The sequence below is a fragment of the Pseudorca crassidens genome, chromosome 15, assembly GCF_039906515.1.
Source record: "Pseudorca crassidens isolate mPseCra1 chromosome 15, mPseCra1.hap1, whole genome shotgun sequence".
NCBI lineage: Eukaryota > Metazoa > Chordata > Mammalia > Artiodactyla > Delphinidae > Pseudorca > Pseudorca crassidens.
In genome coordinates, this window is record NC_090310.1 from 6,198,127 (window position 1) to 6,220,353 (window position 22,227).

The 22,227-nt window shown below is 45.5% G+C and overlaps 2 protein-coding genes across 14 annotated transcripts in view; both read left to right on the top strand.

Annotated features, from left to right (window-relative positions):
• TMEM225B (transmembrane protein 225B) overlaps window positions 1-6,989 on the top strand; it is a 44,599-nt gene extending 37,610 nt beyond the window's left edge. For all 6 annotated transcript variants that reach the window (XM_067705677.1, XM_067705676.1, XM_067705678.1 and 3 more), the window contains 2 exons: window positions 275-412; window positions 6,555-6,989. In XM_067705677.1, coding sequence (XP_067561778.1) covers window positions 275-412; window positions 6,555-6,727 — 311 coding nt within the window. In that variant the 3' untranslated portion in view covers window positions 6,728-6,989. The remainder of the gene's footprint in view (window positions 1-274; window positions 413-6,554) is intronic.
• A 6,524-nt stretch (window positions 6,990-13,513) lies between these two features.
• ZSCAN25 (zinc finger and SCAN domain containing 25) overlaps window positions 13,514-22,227 on the top strand; it is a 51,996-nt gene continuing 43,282 nt past the window's right edge. For 5 of the 8 annotated variants that reach the window (XR_010934794.1, XR_010934795.1, XR_010934796.1 and 2 more), the window contains exons 1-6: window positions 13,514-13,590; window positions 14,328-14,452; window positions 15,775-16,191; window positions 17,339-17,540; window positions 18,152-18,243; window positions 19,588-19,714. Coding sequence is in view for 5 of the 8 variants with exons in the window: in XM_067705644.1 (XP_067561745.1) it covers window positions 15,805-16,191; window positions 17,339-17,540; window positions 18,152-18,243; window positions 19,588-19,714 (808 nt within the window). In the remaining 3 variants the exon portion in view is untranslated. The other 3 variants (XM_067705643.1, XM_067705646.1, XM_067705645.1) reach the window with 3 other exon arrangements.

Below are 22,227 nucleotides of genomic sequence, written 5' to 3' on the forward strand. Positions count from 1 at the left end.
TCACACCCAGGGGGCCCCATCTGGAGTCAGCCAAGAGCACAGGCACAGAGGGTACCCGGGAAGGGGATTTCTGATCATGGGGCCCCTGGGAGGTGAGGCACACGGGCTTTGAGATGAGTTGGGAAGGAGGGCGAGACAGGCATGTGGGGTGGAGGTTATTGGCTCTGAAGGGGCAAGGGTGCGGGCAGGAGCCACAGGTGTAGGAAGGCTAGAGTGGAGGAGTGGAGGTGGGAGCCACGGGAGGAGAGCAAGGCTGCCGCCCTGTGACCCACAGGGGCCTGTGCCTTCCTGGCCTTGTTGCTGCATGCCCTGGAGATCCGGAGTCTGCGGATGAAGCCCAGCCCCCCGCAGTTCTTCGTGCAGTGGCCTTACTACGTCCTGGGCTTTAGCATCCTTCTGTTCCTAGTGGCTGGTGAGTGTCCCAGGGCTGGTGCCCTCTCCCTGCCCTCTGTCTGGATTCAGGAGCTGTGGACGCTCTAGAGCTGTGCTGTTCAAAACCGTAGTCACTTGTGGCTATTTAATTAAAATGAAATCAAGTTAGAAATTGAGTTCCTCAGTCACGCCAGCCACATTTCACATGTTCAAAAACCACATTATTATGTGCCTAGTGGCTTCCACATTGGACGGTGCGGATGCAGAAGTTTCTACTGGACAGCACTGCTTTAGGGCCTCAGCCCTGTCCCCCACCCTCGTCCTCCCCATTCTTATGCTCCTTGACTTTAGAACCAAACTTGCACACTTTCATACTCTCCCTTACCACCATCCCGGTTCCTAAGGCTTTCTATTCCTGTCTCTTTATCTTGAAATCCGTGATCGTATTCCTCACTCAGTCGCTTTTTCTTTACCAACCGTCATCATCGAAATTCTTAATCCCATCTAATTTTGTCCCTACTCCTAATCTTCTTCCCACTATTTTAACCTGACCCATGATCAGAACCTATTTTAACTTGATTTTATTATACATTGAATATATAACAAAGAATGTTTATAGTATATCTGTAAGATACAAGTAATTGTAAATAAACTGTACACCCATATTTCCACCATATAGCTTGAGAACTAGCCACGTTTTGTCGAATCCATTGTTTATAAGTTACACCCTTATTTTATGTACCACTGAGAAAGAAAAATTGATACCATGTATAATTCTAAGGTGCTAGAGCTTGTAAGGTACATCCTCATTTCAGAGATTTTAAAATGTGAAAAAAAAATGGGTTTGTCAAAATTAACGAAACATGTTAGAACATTAAGTATTCAATATCTTTGAAGTCTTCCCCCCTCTACCATGTGGCTGTTCCTGGTCACTTCCTCTTCTCTCCCCTCTGGATTCAATTCTTCAGAAATTTATGCCAATCATGTTTACTACACATATATATCCTTAAACAAGGTACTATTTAGTTTTGCATGCTTTAAAACTTAATATGAATATAATCAAACTGTGTTTTTCCTTCTGGAGTTTGCTATGTTTGATCAGCATAATCTTGAGATTCCTCCATGTTAATATGAGGACCTAAGCTTCATTCATTTTTACCACCTTGATTATTTAATTGTATAACTAAGCTTTCCTGTAGAAGCATGGCATTTCTCTATGGGAGAATTTTAAGTTTATGACTGAGTTTCTTTCATGATTATAGGACTATTCAGATATTTTATTTCTTCTTGAGTCAGTTTTGGTAATTTATATATTTCTCTAAGTTTATACATTTTATCTAAGTTTTAAATTTTATTGACATAAAATTACTCAATGTTTTCTGCTTTAACTTTTAATTTGTGCTGCATCTGTAGTTATGTACTTTAAAAAAAATTTTTTTTGGCTGCGTTGCATCTTCATTGCTGCGCGCGGGCTTTCTCTAGTTGTGGTGAGAGGGGGCTACTCTTCGTTGTGGTGCGTGGGCTTCTCATTGCGGTGGCTTCTCTTGTTGTGGAGCATGGGGTCTAGGTGCGCGAGCTTCAGTAGTTGCAGCACGGGGGCTTCAGTAGTTGGGGCTTGCAGACTTTAGTGCGCAGGCTCAGTAGTTGTGGCGCATGGGCTTAGTTGCTCGGTGGCATGTGGGATCCTCCCGGACCAGGGATTGAACCGTGTCCCCTGCATTGGCAGGTGGATTCTTAACCACTGCACCACCAGGGAAGTCGCTGTAGTTATGTACTTTTTTCACACCTAATTTTCTCTTTTTTCATTACTATGTTTGTTAGAGGTTTATCAGGGTTTTTTTTAGTGTTTTCAAAAAACCAACTTCTTAGCTTTCTTGAAAACAAACCTTGTTTCTTTTCTATTTAATTACTTTTTGCTTCTTATTTTGAACTTCCCTCCCTACTACTTTTTTGTGTATTTATTCTGCTGTTCCTTTTTCAGCTTCCTAAATCAGGATCTAAGCTCATTGATTATTTCTTCTTTTCTAAGTAGGCATTTAAAGCTTCAGCTGCCCTCTAAGAATTGCATCTTTATTTGCAGCTCTCATTTTGTTGTGTAATAGCTTTTGTTGTTGTTTGATTTCAGATATTTTCTTGTTCCCCTTATGATTTTTTCTTTGATCCGTGAATTATTTAAAAATATACTTTTAAATTTCTAAGCATAGAATTTTTATTGTATCTTGGTGATAATGATTTTAACTTAGTTTCAATTTGATGAGAGATCATGGTTTATATAGTCCTAATATTTTCAGATTTATTGACTTGCTTTATAGCCTAGTCTGAGGTCCATTTTCATGTCTCATGGTGAATGCAACCTTTTATCTATAAACATTACATCAAGCTTTTTTATTATCTTGTTTAAACCTTGATTTAAAATTGCTATATTTTACTAGTGGATTGAACTTTTTATCATCATGCTGTGATACTTTTTATTTCTTATAATGCTTTTTGTTGTAAAGTCTGTTTTATCTGATATTACTATAACTACCTCTACATTCTTTAGGTTATTATTTGCCTGTTACGTCTTTTACTTTAAACCTGTCTCTGTCTTCACGTTTTGGATGTCTCTTATAGATAGCTTATGATTGGATTTTTTTCATCTAGTCTTATTATAACCTTTGTCTTTTATCTGGAGCATTTAGTTGATTTACATTTGTTGTGACTACTGATATATTTGTAGTTTTTCGACCACCTTAGTTTGTGCTTTCAGTTTTTTCTGCTCCCCACCCTCTACCTCACTTGCCTTGCTTTGGGTTGATTGAATTTTATGTATATAATTCTCATTACATTTCCTCCCTCGTTAGTTTGGAAATTATACGGTCTGTTTTCATTTGTGTCATAGTTACTCTTGACATTTTAACATGCTTAGTTAATCAGCATATTTATTCTCTTCATAAATAATTCAAGGCCCCTCCCCCCCAACTTATATGGTATTTTGTCCAGTGTTTTGGTTTCTTCTGTTTTTTAAAAAAATTCTATACATTATTATTATTATTATTTTATGCATTTAATACTTGTTTAAATTTACCCACATATTTACCAATTTAGCTGCTCATCAAACCTCAGACCTTCTATCTAAGATCATTATCCTGAAGTACATCCTTTATAATGATTTTTTTATAACTTTTTAGTTTATATTGGAGTATAGTTGATTAACAATGTTGTGTTTCAGGTGTACAGCAAAGTGATTCATTTATACATGTATCTATTCTTTTTCAAATTCTTTTCCCATTTAGGTTGTTACATAATATTGAGCAGAGTTCCCTGTGCTATACAGTAGGTCCTTGTTGGTTATCTATTTTAGATATAGCAGTGTGTACCTGTCAATCCTAAACTCCCTAACTATCCCTCCCTCAACCCTTCCCTCCTGGTAACCATAAGTTTGTTCTCTAAGTCTGTGAGTCTGTTTCTGTTTTGTAAATAAGTTCATTTATATCATTTTTTTAATAATGATAATGACTCTACTTTTGACAATTAATGTATTTTATTTATTTATTTATTTATTTAGGGCTGTGTTGGGTCTTCGTTTCTGTGCGAGGGCTTTATCTAGTTGCAGCAAGCGGGGGCCACTCTTCATTGGGATGTGTGGCCCTCTCACTACCACGGCCTCTCTTGTTGAGGAGCACAGGCTCCAGACGCGCAGGCTCAGTAGTTGCGGCTCACGGGCCTAGTTGCTCCGCGGCATGTGGGATCTTCCCAGACCAGGGCTCGAACCCGTGTCCCCTGCATTAGCAAGCAGATTCTCAACCACTGTGCCACCAGGGAAGCCCTCATTTTTTTTTTTTGCCTTTTTTTTTTTTTGGTACGCAGGCCTCTCACTGCTGTGGCCTCTCCCGTTGCGGAGCACAGGCTCCGGACGTGCAGGCTCAGCGGCCATGGCTCACGGGCCCAGGCGCTCCGTGGCATGTGGGATCATCCCGGACCGGGGCACGAACCCGTGTCCCCTGCATTGGCAGGCGGACCCCCAACCACTGCGCCACCAGGGAAGCCCTTTTTTGCCTTTTTTAATGAGGGTCAGTTAGAGATACACTGTCTCATATTTTGTTTGTATGAAATTATCTTTCATTTTTGTTTATTAAAGTTAGTTTTGCTGAATATACATTTTGAAGTTAACAGTTATTCTCTCAGCATTCAAGATATTATTCTATTACTTTCCCACTTCTGTTCTTATTGTTGAGAAGTTGGCTCTCTTTAAAAATATCATTCTTTTTGAGGCAACTTTTTTTTCTCTGAGACTTTTTTTGGTATTTTGCAGGGTATGGATGTTTGTGTTATGATTTGATGTGTGAACTGAAGCTGAGGAGTGATATCTTTCAGCATTTGTAAAACATTTTTATCTCCTCTCCATTTTCTTTCCCTTTCTTTTTGTCCTTTGTGGAACTCCAGGAAGATTTCTGTTAGACCTTGTTACTCTATCCTGCATGTCTTAATTTCTCTTTCATATTTTCTGTCTTTGTCATTCTGGGCTGCATTGTGAATACCTTATATAGATATATCTTCAAGTTTACCCATTCACTTTTTTAAAAAAGATTTATTTATTATTATCATTATTTTTTAAATGTATTTTTGGCTGCATTGGGCCTTAGTTGTGGCACGCGGGCTTCTCTCTAGTTGTGGCATGTGGGTTTTCTCTTCTCTAGTTGTGGTGCACAGGCTTCAGGGCGTGTGGGCTCTATAGTTGTAGTGCACCGGTTCCAGAGCCGTGGGCTCTGTGGTTTGCGGCACGCGGGCTCTAGTTGAGGCACGCGAGCTCAGTAGTTGTGGCATGCAGGCTTGGTTGCCCCACGGCATGTGGGGTCTTAGTTCCCTGAGCGGGGATCAAACCCACGTCCCCTGCATTGCAAGGTGGATTGTTTACCACTGGACCACCAGGGAAGTCTCTACCCATTCACTTTTTAGCTGTGTCTGGTCTATTTAACCTAGCCATTAAATTTTTATTTCAGTTAATCTATTTTATAACTAGAAGTTGTATTTTCCTGTATATCTTGTTACTTTTATGCTTTTTTCCTCATATTCAAAATATGTTCTCTGAATATATTTTTATTATACATGTTAAACATACTTATTTTATATTCTGTGTCTTATAAGTTTAACAACTGAATTATTTGCTGCTGTTTCTACAGCTGTTTCTATAGGCTCTTGCTGTGGTACCTTGTTTCTTGGTATGGTCTGTGGATTTTGACTGTGAACTCATTTTCCTTGGAAAATTTTTTTGTTGTCGTTGTTGGAAATTATTTGAGGCCTATATTTAAAGTGTTTCCTCAAAAAAGGATTTGCATTTGCTTCTGCCCGGTGCTTGGGTGCAGAACTACCAAAATACTTAGGTATTGTTAGTTTAGCTGCAGACCCACATAAGAGCTAGCCTGTGTTTGTGAAATCTCAGTCAATGCAGGTAACTTTGCAGTTCCAGTTTCATGTGGCCGACTCTTATTAGATTTCCCCACTGTGAGCAGGACCTGGGCTTTCCTTTTATTTTTTCCGTGTCCTGAAAGGCCAGCAGAATGGAAACTCAGGGTCACCTGGGTTGAGCGCGTGTCTCCAAGGCGAAGGCTAATTGTGTGGTTGCTTTAACCCTTCAGATTCCTGTTATCACTATGGTTTTGGCATCTAAGAATGTCTTACTCTGATGTCAGCTTGATGATGCATTCATAAATAATAGGTTTTCGAAGAAATATTTAGAATTTTTGTTGTGTTTAGTGGGAGAGTAGCTAGTCTGCTATAAAGCTGAAAATAGTTGTCTTTTATCTTTGTCTTAGCCATAATACAGCATTTATTATCCACTCAAGATATCTCTGTTTGTTCTTATGAACATTGATCCTCTTCTTCCTTTCTTTCACTTACTGAGGGTCTTGAGTGAGTTGGCCATGAAGAGGCCTGGGCTTTGTGTTTGACCTTCCTCTCTGAAACCTTGTTTTCTTACCTATTAATGGTTAGACAATTGCTAAGATGCCTTCCAGCACTGGCCACGGTTCCATGAGTTTATCCATCTATTTGTATGCCTTGTCCTTTTATTGGAGGGGAGAACTAGGAGGGCAGGTGCAGACCAGAGGGAGTCAGGTCAGAGGAGGGAGTTTCCGACCTCTAGGGCAGGCACTGAGCTTGACACTCTCTCTCACCTGACCCAAACTTTTGCTGTCACCCAGGTGCCATCTGCCTCGTTCAAGAAACAGCCTGCCTTAGCTGTCATTTGTTGCCCATTTCCCAGAGTACTGAGGAGACCCAAGAGATCTCGCACCTGGAAAACGTGGAGAGTTTGGGAGGAGAGCTGAGCTCCATACAGAGGGAGACGCTGCTGAAGGAGGAAACAGTTATCTAGACCAAGATAGTCTGTGCCCTGCCCTTCATCAAGCTGTGTGAGTGCACACGTGTCACTGTGTGTGGCTCCCCTGCCTCCACCAGTCTCTGCTACTTTTGATGAGGCTCTTGAGTGTCAAATCAACCCTCCACTTCCCCTACTCAAAGTGATTCTATCTTGCGTGTGTTTGAAATTTGTTAAAAGTTTTCTGAATTCTTCTGAGCTTTCTGAGTGATTTTTTTGGACAAGTGTTTTCAATAAAACGATGACTACTGTCTGTTAATCCATGCCTCAAAAAACAAACAGGGGACTTCCCTGGTGGTCCAGTGGTTAAGACTCTGAGCTTCCAGTGCAGGGGGCACAGGTTCGATCCCTGGTTGGGGAACTAAGATCCCACATGCCACACAGCATGGCCAAAAAACAAACAAATGAACAAACAAAACACAACAAAACACCAGCCTGCAGCCTAGAGGGCAGGAAGGGAGGGAGGAATATTAGGAAATGATCAAGTGACGTGAGTTTTGTAAAATAAAAACTGAACAGAGTATGACCACCCCACTGTTCCAGCCATGCTGATCTCCCAGTTGTGGCTTTCCATACTCATTCTGCTGGTTTAGGGTGGTCTGGCCCACCGTTACATATTTGAGAGTTTGTAGATTTTCTCTATGCCTACTTCTATATTGTTCCTATAGGGTTTTGTGAGGTGGAAAGTGAAAAGACTGGAACTAGGCTGTCATCATCTCCCTATAAGAAAGAAACTCCCAAGATACCTTTTGGAGAGAAATGTAATAAAATACTAAAAACAATCTAACTAAAACACCTAGTGCCTTTTCTTCAGGTGTGTATGTCCAACATAGGTAAAATCGGAGTCCCTGAGGAAGAAAATGGAAATAAAGGAACAGAACAAGTATTTAAAACTAAAATTCAAGAAAACTTCACTGAAATAAAGTTCCTTTCTATTGAAAAGGAATCTATTGGAAGGAGTAACATCTGCTTAGGAAAACTGATATGAGATGATCAACCTCTTCCGTGATGGGACAATGCTTTATTATTATTATTATTATTTACTGGAATAGACACTCTGGAACAAAGCATGGCCCCATTGTGGAAGGCCTAGAGCCTCTTCCTTCATGCACAAATACTGGCATACTATGCAAAATTACTAGACATGAAGAAATGTGACCGACAAGAGAATAAACAACCAATAGAAGCAGATGACAGAATAATCCAAATATTGGATTTCGCAGATACACACTTTAAAATAACTATTATTAAGCTATTATTAATGTGTTAAAGAAATTTAAAAAAAGTGCAAAAATTTCAAAAAATGGAGAACACTCTACCGAAATGCCATTTCTTCCCGTGAGATTTGCAAGAATCAAAAGTTTGATGCAACATGTTGTGTTGGCTAACCTGTGGGGAAATAGGCACCATCATACATGGCAGATGGAAGTGCAAAATGAACAAACAAAACAGCCCTCCTGAGGGGAATCTGGCAATACCTACAAAACTGCAGAAACAGTAATGCTTTAACCCAAACCAAAGTCTCAATTTAAGGATTTATCCAGCAGGTATACCTGCACACATCTTTAAGAATGACATAGGTGCAGGGTGATTAATTGCTGCAGCTTTTGCTGTAACAAATGATTAGGAGCAACTCAAATGCTCATCAACAGGGGACACTTTAAATAAATTATGTTACGTCCACACCAGCTTAAATAAAAAAAGAATGAGAAAGGTCTCTAAGTACTGATATGGAATATTTTCTAGGACATATTACATGATAAAAAGCAAGGTATCTAGTATATTTCCTTTCGTGTAAGAAAAGGGGAGAAGGTAGGGAAATATGTGAATATTAGTATTTGCAAATAAATAAACACTTGAAGACCGTATAATAAATGAATGAATCTTTAGAGATGGGGGTAGATTAAGAAATGGGGTGGAGGCTTCCCTGGTGGCACAGTGGTTGAGAATCCTCCTGCCAATGCAGGGGACACGGGTTCGAGCCCTGGTCCAGGAAGATCCACATGCCGTAGAGCAACTAAGCCCGTGTGCCGCAACTACTGAGCCAGCGCTCTAGAGCCTGTGAACCACAACTACTGAGCCCACGTGCTGCAACTACTGAAGCCCGTGCGCCTAGAGCCCGTGCTCTGCAACAAGAGAAGCCACTGTGGGCTTCCCTGGTGGCGCAGTGGTTGAGAGTCCGCCTGCCGATGCAGGGGACACAGGTTCGTGCCCCGGTCCGGGAAGATCCCACATACCGCGGAGCGACTGGGCCTGTGAGCCATGGCCGCTGAGCCTGCGCGTCCGGAGCCTGTGATCCGCAATGGGAGAGGCCACAACAATGAGAGGCCCGCGTACCGCAAAAAAAATAAAAAAAGAAAGAAAAAAAGAGAAGTCACTGCAATGAGAAGCCCGCGCACCGCAACGAAGAGTAGCCCCCGCTCGCCGCAATTAGAGAAAGCCCGTGTACGCCAATGAAGACCCAAAACAGCCAAAAATAAATAAATAAATTTATATTTAAAAAAATGGGGTGGGTGGAGTGGGCAGAGGGAGGAGTAATAGTTCTGTGTGTAACTTCTTATATGAGTTTGGCTCTTGAATCATGTATATGTATTACCTATTCAAAAATTCATATTAAATCTTAAAGGGTAAGTTGGGTAATATAAGTCAAATATCCAACACTGTCCATACCAGCACTCTGAACTCCTATAACCTTCATTTCTATCGTTAATGCTAAAACAACGTTCACATCTGCCATTTCACTCTGTCCTGCTAAAGACAGGCCAGCTATGATTCTACCCATTTTCTTATTAAAGAACCAGAGAGGTGAAGCCCTCTGATGTTCAGTACAGGTTTTTAAAATTTTAAAGTAAACTCTGCTGCCTCTTAACCTGTTTCCTCTTTATGGTCATGACAACAACTCCCGGCTTTCTGTATTTCACCATGTAACCTCATCTCTTCTGTCTCTTGTCAGATAATTTTCTTCCTCTCTCCCTCTGCATCTGTCCCTTTCTCCTTCCATTCCTCCCTTTTTCCCTTCTTCTTTCTTGCCCCGCCCCCATGCTCTCAATTAATTCAGTACCATGTTCTTTGCCCCAAAAAAAAAAAAAAAAAAAAAGCCTTCATTTGTTCATCTTCCTGAAATCTGCCTTCTTTCTGACAATGCCATTTCCCTAGCAATCCTTAGTTCTAGTCTGGTCTCTCAGGGCCAGGAGCATGAGGTCAGAATTTATCTGGTTTCTTTTGCAGTTTTCAGGGTAACATTCTTAATTTTTCTCCAACAATCTCTTCTTTAAACCATGGGAAATTACGGTCAGTGATATAGAAAATCTCTTCCAGATGCAAAAGCACAACATAAAACTGCAGTAATTAAAACAGTTTGGCAGGTCCTGACACAGGATACAGATAGATTACAGAACAGAATAAGAGTACTAATATAAAGCCTACTTTATAGAGGAATATAATATTTGATAAAATTAACCTTTTAAATCAGGAAGGATTATTATTATTATTATTTTTGCGGTACGCGGGCCTCTCACTGTTGTGGCCTCTCCCGTTGCGGAGCACAGGCTCCGGACGCACAGGCTCAGTGGCCATGGCTCACGGGCCTAGCCGCTCCGTGGCATGTGGGATCTTCCTGGACCGGGGCACGAACCCATGTCCCCTGCATCGGCAGGCGGACTCTCAACCACTGCGCCACCAGGGAAGCCCAGGAAGGGTTATTGATCCTTCAATAAATGGTTGAGGAAAACTTGCTAGCCATTTGGAAAAAAAAAAAAAAGGCTGGCTGGATTTTCTTTTTTCTTTTTTTCCTTTGATCAGAATGCATTTCCGACAGAGCTCAGATTTAACCTAACAATAAATGTCTTAGAAGTGCGTACAGGGGATTTAAAAAATCATCTTGGAGGATGGAAGGCACAAAATGGAGAAGATTTAAAGAAAAAGGAAGGATTAATTTGAATATGTAAAACGTATAATATTTTGCAGTGCACAGAGTTCCATTAAGAAAGACAAAAGGCAAATAGGAAAATATTTGCAAAACATTTGAAAAAGGGCCATTTTCCTTAATTTTCAAAAAACTCATATATCAGTAAGAAAGAGATAAACAAACCCAACAGAAACAGAGGAAAGGGTAAAAACAGCCAGTTTGCAGAAAAGGAAATACAAGTAGCTAATGAAGGTAGGAAAAACGACTTCACTTATAATTAAGAAGTCAAAACAAAAATGTGGGCATCACTGATTTCACTCATCAGATTGGCAAAGATGAAAAAGTTTGATGACATCCAGCGTTCATGAGATTGTGGGAGAATGAACGCTATCCCCCACTGTTTGTGAGAGTGGAAATTGGTGCAGACTCTTTGCAGGATAATTTGGCAGTAGCTGACAAAATTTAAAATGCATGTGACTTTTAGATCCCGTAATTCCATTTATGGGAACTCATCCTTTAGATTTATTTGCCAAAAAGTGCACAAGGAATTCTGTATGACGATGTGCATCCAGGTTTCTGGTAAATCCGAATGCTGGAAACCGCCTAAATGTCCACTGATAAGCTTTATAAATCATGGGGAACACAGAACATACAGTGGAATACTGTAGAGCTGGTAAAGAGTGGGGTAGATCAGTATGTGTAGATGTGGAAAGATATGTTGTTTACTGAATAAAAGCAAAGAGCAGAACAGAATATAGTATGATTCTGTTTATGGAAAACAAACAGGATAATGCGTTTTATGCTTAGTTTGCCTATAACATTTCCGAAAAAATTCCTGAAACCTGCTTCATGGCCTCATCCTAACCTCTGATTCCTCAGGTCTCCATGTTTTTCTTGTTGGTTTCGGTCCCTCCCCCACTCAGCTTGGACACCATGGTCACTCAGTACAGCCTTCTCCCACTAGAGCCCTCATTCCCCCCAGGCCCTTGGCATTCTTTCATAATCATCCTTATGACCAATCCTAATATTGGATTAATCCAGCTGTTTTCTTAGCCCCCAGACTGCATAGACAATTGTGTGGATTGATTCTGTCACTTATTTTGTTTTGTTTTCAATATCAGTCGTTCAGTGTTGCTTGACAATCTTTTCATTCATTCTATGATTTTTTTCCTACTACATCATTCCTCACAACAGATATTCTAATCTTCACTCCATTATTTAGGCTCCAACCTACCATTGTCCCCTGCACTCTCAGCAGGTAACATCACTGAGAAAAGAGGTTAAGAATGAGCTCCTTAAACACTTCTCTAGAATAATTTTAAAATAATCTATTTCAGGGGTAAGCAAACTACAGCCCTTGTGTCAAATCCAGCCCTGGCTGTGAGCTAAGAATGGTTTTTACAGTTTTAAAGGATTGTAAAAATGAAGAGCAGGCGACACACTATGTGTTCTGTCTAGGATAGTTACCATCTGGCCCTTCATAGAAAAATTTGCTGAGCCCTAACCTAGACCATAAGCCATCTTTGATTCTTTTCTTCCCCGTTCAGAGGAACCCCTTTCTCTTCTCCAAGGCTGACCTGGAAACCTGTGATCTGATCCAACCTCTCTTTGCCTCTTCCAGAATGCCTTCTTCCTTGTGTCTTCTCCATGGCAAGCTGAACGATGGTTTTTGAAGTCGCTAGGTATAGTTCAGTTTTCCAAGACAGACTAAGTCCATCAGGCTGTTTCTCTTGGTCCTCGATGACAAGGTTCAGCCTTGTCCCTCTTGGATGTGAGGGCATATTAGCAAATGAGGAGGCTAGCCAACAATATTTCCAAGATGGGTTGATAACGAAATTTGTAATATAAAAGGATGGGAGACCCTGTGAGCAGGGCTGGACTTTGCCCTGGCATGTGGTATAAGGAATGGACCCAACGTTACCTTATTCCAGATGACCAACCAGTTGTCTGCTTTCTAAAAGTCCACTCTTATTGATATGAGATGTAGCCTTTGTCATTTACTAAATGATTCCACCTTCTCTCTCATCCTCCAGATCCAATCAATCCCTAAACTTTGCCAATTTTACTTTCCCAATATATTTGATATCCAAACTCTGCTTGCGATCTCTAGTCTCACGAATTCCCCAGTCCTGTCTCTCATCCTTTCTCTCGGGGACTGCATTATTTATCTTCGTTTAACCCACAGTCAGTCTTCTCATCTCCCCACCTCCCTCGCCTCTTGCTCAGTCTCTCTTGCAGGTTTCTCTGTAGTATCTTTCTAAAATCGGTCCCTTCCCGCCTTCAAATCTTTCCGCGGCTTCCCATTGCCTCCAGGTTACCTAGCTAAGCCGCCTGCTCTAGCGGCTCTGAGGGCGCGGGAAAGCCACCAGTCCCCACCATTTGCTGGGCTCGTCGTGCTCCCTCCGCTGGGGGCACCTGACCTCACTATTGGGTCCATCCATCAAATCTGTGCTCAGGCGTCGGTTCCTCCAGGAAGGCTTCCCTGACTAGCGCCTACGCCCCCCAACACTACCCAGGGTGGAGGCCCCTTATGTGAACCCACAATACTCGGTGCTACCCTCCATCACCCTCCGCCCCTAACCCTCGCAAAAAGCGCCGGAGGCTGCAATAAACACTTGTCGACCGACGGGTCTCTAAAGTCTTTGAGGGAGGCGCGGTACCCGGCGGTGCGTCCGGAGGGTCCTTCCCACCGGGGGAACGCAGGTGCAAAGGCATGGAGGCGCAAAGGGGCCTGGCGACTGCGAGCCTCCAGGGGAGTAGGTAGGCGGGGTAGGAGCCCCTGGTGGTCCAGCGCGCGCTCCCGAACGGTCCCCGGGGACGAGCGACCATCGAGACGCACCGGCCTCCGAGAGTCCTAGAGGGGAAACGGAAGGGGCCCTTCCTTGACGCACCTGTCTGACAGCGTCCGTCGCCCACTTCCGATCCGCCGCGGGCCTGGGCGAGCCCGGCACAGGTGCGGGGCTGCGGGGCGGAGGTGGCCGGGGATCCGGGGCCGGGCTGAGGGCCTGCTGCGGGCCTCGGCAGCTGCGAGGCTGTCGCCGCGGGCGGCGCGTCTCCCCGGAGCTGACTCCCGCGGCACCGAGTCTTTGCGGGTCGGGACCCGGGGGGCCGCACCGCGCTGGGCTCAGGTAGGAGCCAGGCTGATCCCGCCCGGCCAGGGTTGCCTTAACGGAGGGGTGTCCACGACCCTGATCTCTTGAACCAAAGCGGAACACTGTGAAGAGTGAGAGTGGTCGTTCTAGAACCAGACGCTCATTTAAAGAAACCATGGGAAGCCTGTTTGTCGAGTGCTAGGGGTAAAAGATGAGTGAGGACCTTTCCTGACTAAAGGGAATCTGGCAGACGGAGGGAGACACAGGGGTAAACATTCGTACTATAATGCGGTAAATGCAACCATGAACAAATGCAATAGCTAGAAAGCCAGGAAAGAGAAATCTCAATTGATGCAGCAGAGAAGATGAATAGACTGAAAATGTAAATAGATTTAAGATAGGTAGGTAGGTAGGTAGGTAGATACCTAGGTAGATAGGTAGATACAGAAACTTCCAATAGAATGTTAAGCAGACACTTGGAGTATTAAATGAGAGTATGTGCTCACATGCTTTCTGAATGGTAAAGCCTACACAAGTTAGAAATCTTTTGATCAATTAAAGTAATGATATATATATATTGTTCTGTTGTTTTCTTTAGGCTGAGTACACCGTCACATCCTAGCCACCAGCATGTCTATTGGTTTTACCTCCCAGCTGTCTTAACTTTGTCTGCTTCTCTGTCACCACATTGATCTAAGTCTCTTATCTCCTGCTTGGACCACGGTAAGCGCAGTTTCCCTTCTTGACCCTTCTTATCTATTCTCTATTGACACTTCCCAGGCAGAGTGACCTTTGAAGAACATGTATCTCCCCACTAAAATAAGGAATAAGAGTAAAGCCCATAATTCTTAGTGTGTGCCCAGGCCCTCGGTAATGTGGTTTCCACCTGCCTCTGAGCTCTTTCCCTCCCTCACCCTGCTGAAGCCACACTGCACTGGGGCGTGTTCTCAGACTGCAGAGTAATTTCTAGCCCTAAGGCTTTTGCCTGGAATGCTCTTTCAATCATTGGCTCATCTCATTCATTCGTTGGGTCTTAGCCTAAGCATTATTTATTCAGAAAAGCCTTCTCCAAGTCTCCAAATTTTTTTTTTTTTTTTTGCGGTACGCAGGCCTCTCACTGCTGTGGCCTCTCCTGTTGTGGAGCACAGGCTCCGGACGCGCAGGCTCAGCGGCCATGGCTCACGGGCCCAGCCGCTCCGCGGCATGTGGGATCTTCCCGGACTGGGGCACGAACCCGTGTCCCCTGCATCAGCAGGTGGACTCTCAACCACTGCGCCACCAGGGAAGCCCAAGGTTTTTTTTTTTTTTTTTTAAATATTTATTTATTTGGCTGCGCAGGGTCTTAGCTGTGGCACGCGGGATCTTGGTTGCCATGTGGGGGATCTTTAGTTGTGGCACATGGGATCTAGTTCCCCGACCAGGGATCAAAACCAGGCCCCCTGCACTGGGAGCGAGGAGCCTCGGACACTGGACCACCAGGGAAGTCCCCACATCTCCAAGTTGATTGTCCCCATTAACACCCTCCTTACTTCGTTTTTAGAACTTATCCCCATTTATAATTTAAATTTATTTGTTTCATTTTTTTTGGCCAAGCGTATGGGGCTTGCGGGGATCTTAGTTTCCCCCACCAGGTACTGAACCTGTTCCCTCGGCAGTGAAAGTGCGGAATCCTAACCACTGGACCGCCAGGGAATTCCCTAATTTTTTTTTTTTTTCCTGTCTGCTGTACCAGTATGTGAGTTTCATAGGGCAAGCACCTTGTCTATCTTGTTCTCTGTTTTATTTCTGGTTTCTGTGGGTCAGGCATAGATACATGTCAAATGTATATTTAGTGTTGGAAGAGTGGACCCTGGTGACTAACCTAGTTATAACCCATCTTATATTTTTCTATGATTGTAGTGTTGTCTCTCTCTTGAGATTTTAAGCTATTTGTGGGTATAAGCTAAGTCCTAATTTCATTGATGTAGAGAACAGAACTGGGATGACCTGACCTTCCATGTGTCTTATTTATGCTGTTCTCATTGTCTGTCTGGTCTTCCCAACAGACCCTCAGTCTTCTGGGAGGGAGTGTGAAGATGCTTAAAGAGTGTCCAGGGATGGCAGAAGATCGTCAGCAGCAAATGGGTGTCCCTGTGGTAAAACTGGAGAAAGAGTTGCCGTGGGGCAGGGCGAGGGAAGGCCCCAGCCCGGAGACTTTTCGCCTGAGGTTTCGGCAGTTCCGCTACCAGGAGGCGGCTGGTCCCCAGGAGGCCCTCAGGGAGCTCCAGGAGCTCTGTCGCCAGTGGCTGCGCCCCGAGCTGCACACCAAGGAGCAGATCCTGGAGCTGCTCGTGCTGGAGCAGTTCCTGACCATCCTGCCCCGGGAGTTCTACGCCTGGATTCGGGAGCACAGCCCGGAGAGCGGCAAAGCCCTTGTGGCCGTGGTGGAGGGCTTCACGGAGGGAGCCCTGGAGGCCAAGGCGGTGGGTGAGAAGGGGAATCTGGGTCTCGTTCTGTTGGTGCGGGAAGCGAGAGGTTTGAGGAAGCAGTGGGAGTGGATGAGGCGCAGAATCTCCCTCCTCTGCTCCCCGACCATCTGGGGTACATTTTGGAGGGCAGAGGAGTTTTCATCAAGGAAAGCCATTCCCAGGGAAGACGCAGGGCCGGTGGAAGGGCTGTCAGCTCCTTTTTTGGTCATCAGGGCAGAGGCCTGGCCATATTTCCCTTGTGAGCCTCGGGTCCAAAGAAGGCAGTTGTGATCTATTTCAAGGGCCCTGGTAGACTCATTCCTCTTTGGGCAGAGATGCATGTGGTGATGCAGGGAATTCTGGAATTCCACTTGGTGAGTATTCTTCCTGAGAAGCATTGTCTGGAACAGTGCCGTTTCCACGTCTGGGACGTTGGCTGAGACGGCTCATGTAGTGAGTGACTTTGCATCTCAGATGCTCCCTTGGGACTCTGGCCATGTGTCTGTCCCTCTCTGGTAGTTTTCCGATTGCCGTCTGGGAAAGAGAGGGCAGGACTGAACGTTACTGTCTTGCTTGCAGGTAACAATCTGTCTTCATTTTGTTCTCCCTTTTCCCACCGCAGTCACCCCTGACTTCCTGTATAGTCCTAAGAGAGTTGTTTTGTTTTTTTACTCCCTACCAAGGAGCTTAAAAGTGGACCAGGAAAGGCCTGTTCTTGTGAGTTCTGGTTTTCCTTGCTATTTCTAGAGCAGTTTTTTTCCTCACTGATTCACTGCACAGTCTAGGCTTTGTATTTTTTACTTTCAGCATCTGTAATTGGGGAATCTTTTCTCTAATAGTGAGTGTTTTGGGCTAAAGTTCTCACTGGAATAATAATAACATCTCTCTGTGATACTGTTCATGGTGGAATTTGATCAGTATTGACATGGGCAGAAGGGACCCTTGTAAAATGGCATGGATGCATAGAAGTTGCTCAGCGCCTGATAAAGACAGTTTAGCCTCCTTTTCACCTTCTCACTCATGTCTTGGGGAAGAGCTGAGCCGGCTTGTCCTTTGTCTCCCCTGCAGCTGCAGTGGGTCTCTTTTTTAGGTTTTAATTCAACTCCTTTCATAACAGCCTTATGCAGGCCTCATTCTAATAGGTGTTGGGGCCTGTTCTTAGGTTCCGTGCCGTGTGCAGGGAGAGCAGGAGGAGACAGCACTTTGCAGAGGTCCTTGGGAGCCAAGTGTCCACCTGGGGCCCGTGGAGGTCAAGCCCGAGTGGGGGCTGCCCCATGGGGAAGGAATTCAAGGCCTCGACCAAGGCGCTGAGGAGCAGCTCAACCAGGATCCTGGAGAGGGGACGCAGGCCTTCCAGGAGCAGGGTAAGCTGCAAGCAGTGAGGAAGAAAGGGCACAGAGAAGGGTGCTTTGTGCCCTGCCCTCTCCTCTTTCCTTTACAAACCCTGCAGTTGATAAACTAAGTTACCTGTAGCGTGCAGTTTTGGGTTTTCCTGGCTACTTCCTGGACTTCAGTAGGAAACAGATGAAGTGAAATTGTTTTCTATAGCTCGATCTCCTGATTTCTGCGGGGGATATCTGGTATCACGCTCTCTTATCATTTCTTCTCCTTTCCCTCACATCCCTTCTAGAAACTGCCAGGAAGTATGTAGCTGACACGTAGGGATATTTTTTTTAAGTGGGCAGATAAACTGAATCCCTAAAAGTGACATGTGACTTATTGTGTTGCTGAATCTCAAGGGGGGTTATTGCTGTAGCGTGACTTGGGAGCGTGAACAGCCCTGAAGGGCAGTGCATATTGGGTCGGGCCCTTTTTCCTAGCTGAGAACAGGGTTAGAACAGGGTAGGGTACACCCACACCTACCTGTCTGGAGTCTCCTTATGGTTCCTGGGGTTCTGTGTCAGGCACTAGACGCCTGTGGACGAGCTGCTGCAGGACAGCGCTAATCCTGCTCCTGGTTTGTTTCCCTGCTCAGCTCTGCCAGTTCTTCCGGCTGGTCCTGGCCTCCCTGCAGTGAGCACCAGAGACCAGGAGATGGCAGTGGGGTTCCTTACAGCTGGATCCCAGGTGAGCTGTGACTGCTCTTCAGGGATCGTGATGTCGCTTTGAATGAGGCTCACCTTCCCCAAGATTTCTCCTCACAGCAGAGCACCGTCCACAGAGTTGAATTATTCTACCTTTCTTGTTCTGATAGATGTGACAGCTTCGTTTTCTCCACTACATCCTCAGTTATTAATTTGAATTGAGCCTTATGCCAGCGGTCCCCAACCTTTTTGGCACCAGGGACTGGTTTCGTGGAGGACAAGTTTTCCACGGATGGCTGTGGGGGGATGGTTCAGGCAGTAATTCGAGCGATGGGGAGCGATGGGGGCGGCAGAGGAAGCTTCACTCGCTCACCGCTCACCTCCTGCTGTGCGGCCCGGTTCCTAACAGGCCGCGGTCCGGTACCGGTCTGGGGGTTGGGGACCCCTGCCTTAGGGTCTAGGCATGAGGCTCAGTTCACTCATTTGGATTACTCTTTGTTTTTTTTTTTTCTTTTTTTCCTCCATCGACTCAGTATTACTCTTGTAATTGTGAGGAGGAAGACATTAGTGGTGGAAATCCCAGAGGCGTGATCTAGGGTGTGGTGGATGGCCAGGAGGTCAGTAGCCCTTTGTGGAGGCGCTTTATGGATACTTCTGCTGCTGCTCTTCCTCTGGACCCCATCCTCCCCCCACGTCAGCAGGAGGGAAGCGACTCGGGTGGGCGCTCCCAGGAGCCCTGAGCCGAGTGGTCTCTCTGGCCCCTCCTGTGGGAATTCCCAGAAGTGACTCAAGTTTGAGCTCACTAAAGTCGTATTCGGGCAAGGGTTGATGCCTGTGCTGTTTGCTGTTTCTGTTTTCCAAGCATATTGTTTAGAGGAGATGAAGAAAGGACATCCAAGTTTTTGAATTTGGTCAGAGCCTCTCCTTCTACCACAGTAGTTCTTCACGGTGTCATGACGATGACACATTGATTTCAACACAACGTTGTTTTTGAGGCAGGGCCAGCCCGAGTTTTTACTTATCTCTGAGGGACAGTCAGTTCTGGTTGAGGGGCTAAACAGCAGCCCCCAGTCTCCATCAAACATGAGGATCGAGTGGAGGTGATTGAACGGTGGAAGTTAGAGGCCGCAGTTGTTGGGTACCAGCCAAGTGGCTGCAGCAGAGGCTCAAAAATACAGTGGCTCAGACAAGTCCATCGTTCTCTGCCATTAAACTGTCGAGAGGGAGGCCCTTCTGGCCCCACTCGGAACCATCTAGGGACCCGCATTCCTTCTGTCTTCCTGCTCTGTTCTCCCCTGGAATGTCGTCCCCTGTGTCTCTCTGCTTTTCCACTGCTCCTGCCTCGGGATTATTTCTTTATCCATAGCCATCTCCTGTGCTGTTTCAGGGGTTGGGCCCATTTAAAGACATGGCCCTGGCTTTCCCCGAGGAGGAGTGGAGGCACGTGACCCCAACCCAGATAGACTGCCTTGGGGAGTACGTGGAGCCCCAGGACTGCGGGGTCTCACCTCCAGGTAAGACTGTTTCCATCCCGGAGGTAAGAAACTGAGGAGTTGTGAAAGCTATAGGTCAGGGTTGTTGTCCTTGCCCCAGATTTCAGAACCTGATGCTACTGATAAAGGAAGGGAATATCATGGCAGATGAGTAAATGGGTCTGTGGAAAGCGCGTGGACCAAGGCACATAGGAGCTGGCGAGGTGCTTTCCTGGGTCAGGAGAGGAGCAGACAAGGAGCAAGAAAACACCAGGTAGTTATTCTGGCTGAAATGAGACAGGTCGGTCGTTAGGATGCCCTGAACGAACTCCTACTGTGTCTGTAGTTGAAGGGGACTGAGGGCTTGAGAGCAAGAGAAAAGCAGCGAAAGGGGGATCCTCTGATCTCTTTCACCAGCCTGTGTTTATGGAGCGCTCCCTTGTGTGCAGGCCCCACATTAGCAGTTCTGTGTTGGGGCAGGACTGACGTTCATGAAACCTCGGAGCCCACAGTGTGTGGGTGCAGGAGGGCACGGGGCTGCAGTGGGATCTCAGCAGTGGATGGGGCTGGTGTGGGCTGGTGTTGCAGAGCAAGCAGGGCCCTGGCCGGGCGTCTCAGGTGGCAGCCGGGTTTTACCTGGGGTCAGAGCTGGGAGGAAAGGTGCTTGTGGGGGAGAAGCAGCAAGAGAAGGTAGGAGGGAAGGGTGAGCCTGGGAAGTGCACACCGAGGGCCCACCAGGGACAGCCGGTGAACACTGCGGAGGGCTAGGGACGAGGGGTGACAGCCCCGTGGCTTGGATGGGGTGGGCGGTGGGGAGAGGGGAACCATGGCTGCGAAGGGCCCCCTCCTTTGTTCCCTCTGATTCTCTCCCTCCTCTCATCACTTCTTTGTAAGTCATGTGCTGACCACTCACCTGTACTGACGTCTCCTGGTCTTTTTTCATCTTAAAACATGTTAAAACATGTTTCATCTTAAAACATGCAAAAGTGTCGTACAGTCGACCCATTAACAACAGAGGTTTGATCTGTGTGGGTCCACTTACACGTGGGTTTTTTTCAATGAATATGTACTACAGTCCCGCATGATCTGTTGGTTGAATCTGCGGATGAGGAAGCTTGGATACGGAGGGCCGACTGTAAAGTTAAATGTGGATTTTTGACTAGCGGTCATCACAGAGTAGTGTCAGTGGCAGTATACTGGGAGGCCTGGGTCCAGTACAAGGCTGTCACCCATGATGAAGCGATGTGCGATTTCTGTGATGGCAGAGGACGTGGAACCCCTCCGAGGTAAATGCAGAGCGCAGGAGCCGTGCGTGTGCACCCATGGAGGTGCCGGCATCCTAGCGCCTTCATCCTGGCGCTGCGGACGGGCCTCTGCCAAGGCCGCCACTGTGTTCCCAGCAAGTTTTTACACCCTCCTGGCCATTCTGACTGTTCTAGAGACGCTGGCTTTATGCTTGTCCTCTTATCCGCTCACTGGTTCAAAACAACCCACGTACTTCCCTAACGTTTACGCTGAGACTGGGTGAGCCGGAGGTCTGCTTCCCAAGCATAGCATCCTCTAGCCGTCTCAACCTTGAGTCTTCCTGAGAGTTCTTCCCATGTGATTGCCGCTCTTGCATTGACAACTCTCTAGGATTGGGCCTGAGAAAATAAACATAAATTCCATGATACATAATATCTAGCTCGTACTCACATTTCCCCACGTCCAGTTAGGTTCATGCATTGCATTTAATTTTAATTTTGCTGTACATAACACCTCAAACCTGGAAACTACCCAGATGAATATCAGGCAGATTAATAAGGACAGTGTCATATACTCTTACGGTATAACATCGTACACTGATGAGAGAGAATGTAGTGCAACTACAGCTACACCACGATGTAGGTGAATCACACAGGCGTAATATTGAGCAGAAGAAGCAGACACAATGTGTGAATCAAATATGTAAAGCCTGGGAACTTTATTACCATACTTTATGGTGATAAAAGCCTGGATAACACATTACCCTGGGGACAGGATGGTGTCACCAGTCTCCGGAGGGGAGGGGACGGGAGGGGCTTCTGGTGATGTTGTTTCTTAAAGTGGCTGCTATTTAATGGTCATCTTCATTATGAAAATTCTTTCAGCTCTTTATGTTTTGCACACTTACTTTTGTGAAAGGTGCAAAATAAAAGAATACATCAGAAGTGAGAGCTGCGTCCTTCATATTTTATCACATCACGAGGCATGAAATGTTCTTTTTCCCTTTATCTTTTTTTTTAAAAATTAATTTATTTTTGGCTGCGTTGGGTCTTCATTGCTGGGCGTGGGCATTCTCTAGTTGCGGCGAGCGGGAGCTACTCTTCGTTGTGGTGTGCGGGCTTCTCATTGCGATGGCTTCTCTTGTTGTGGAGTATGGGCTCTAGGTGTGTGGGCTTCAGTAGTTGTGGCTCGTGTGCTCTAGAGTGCAGGCTCAGTAGTTGTGGTGCACAGACTTAGTTGCTCCGCAGCATGTGGGATCTTCCCAGAGCAGGGCTCGAACCCATGTCCCCTGCATTGGCAGGCGGATTGTT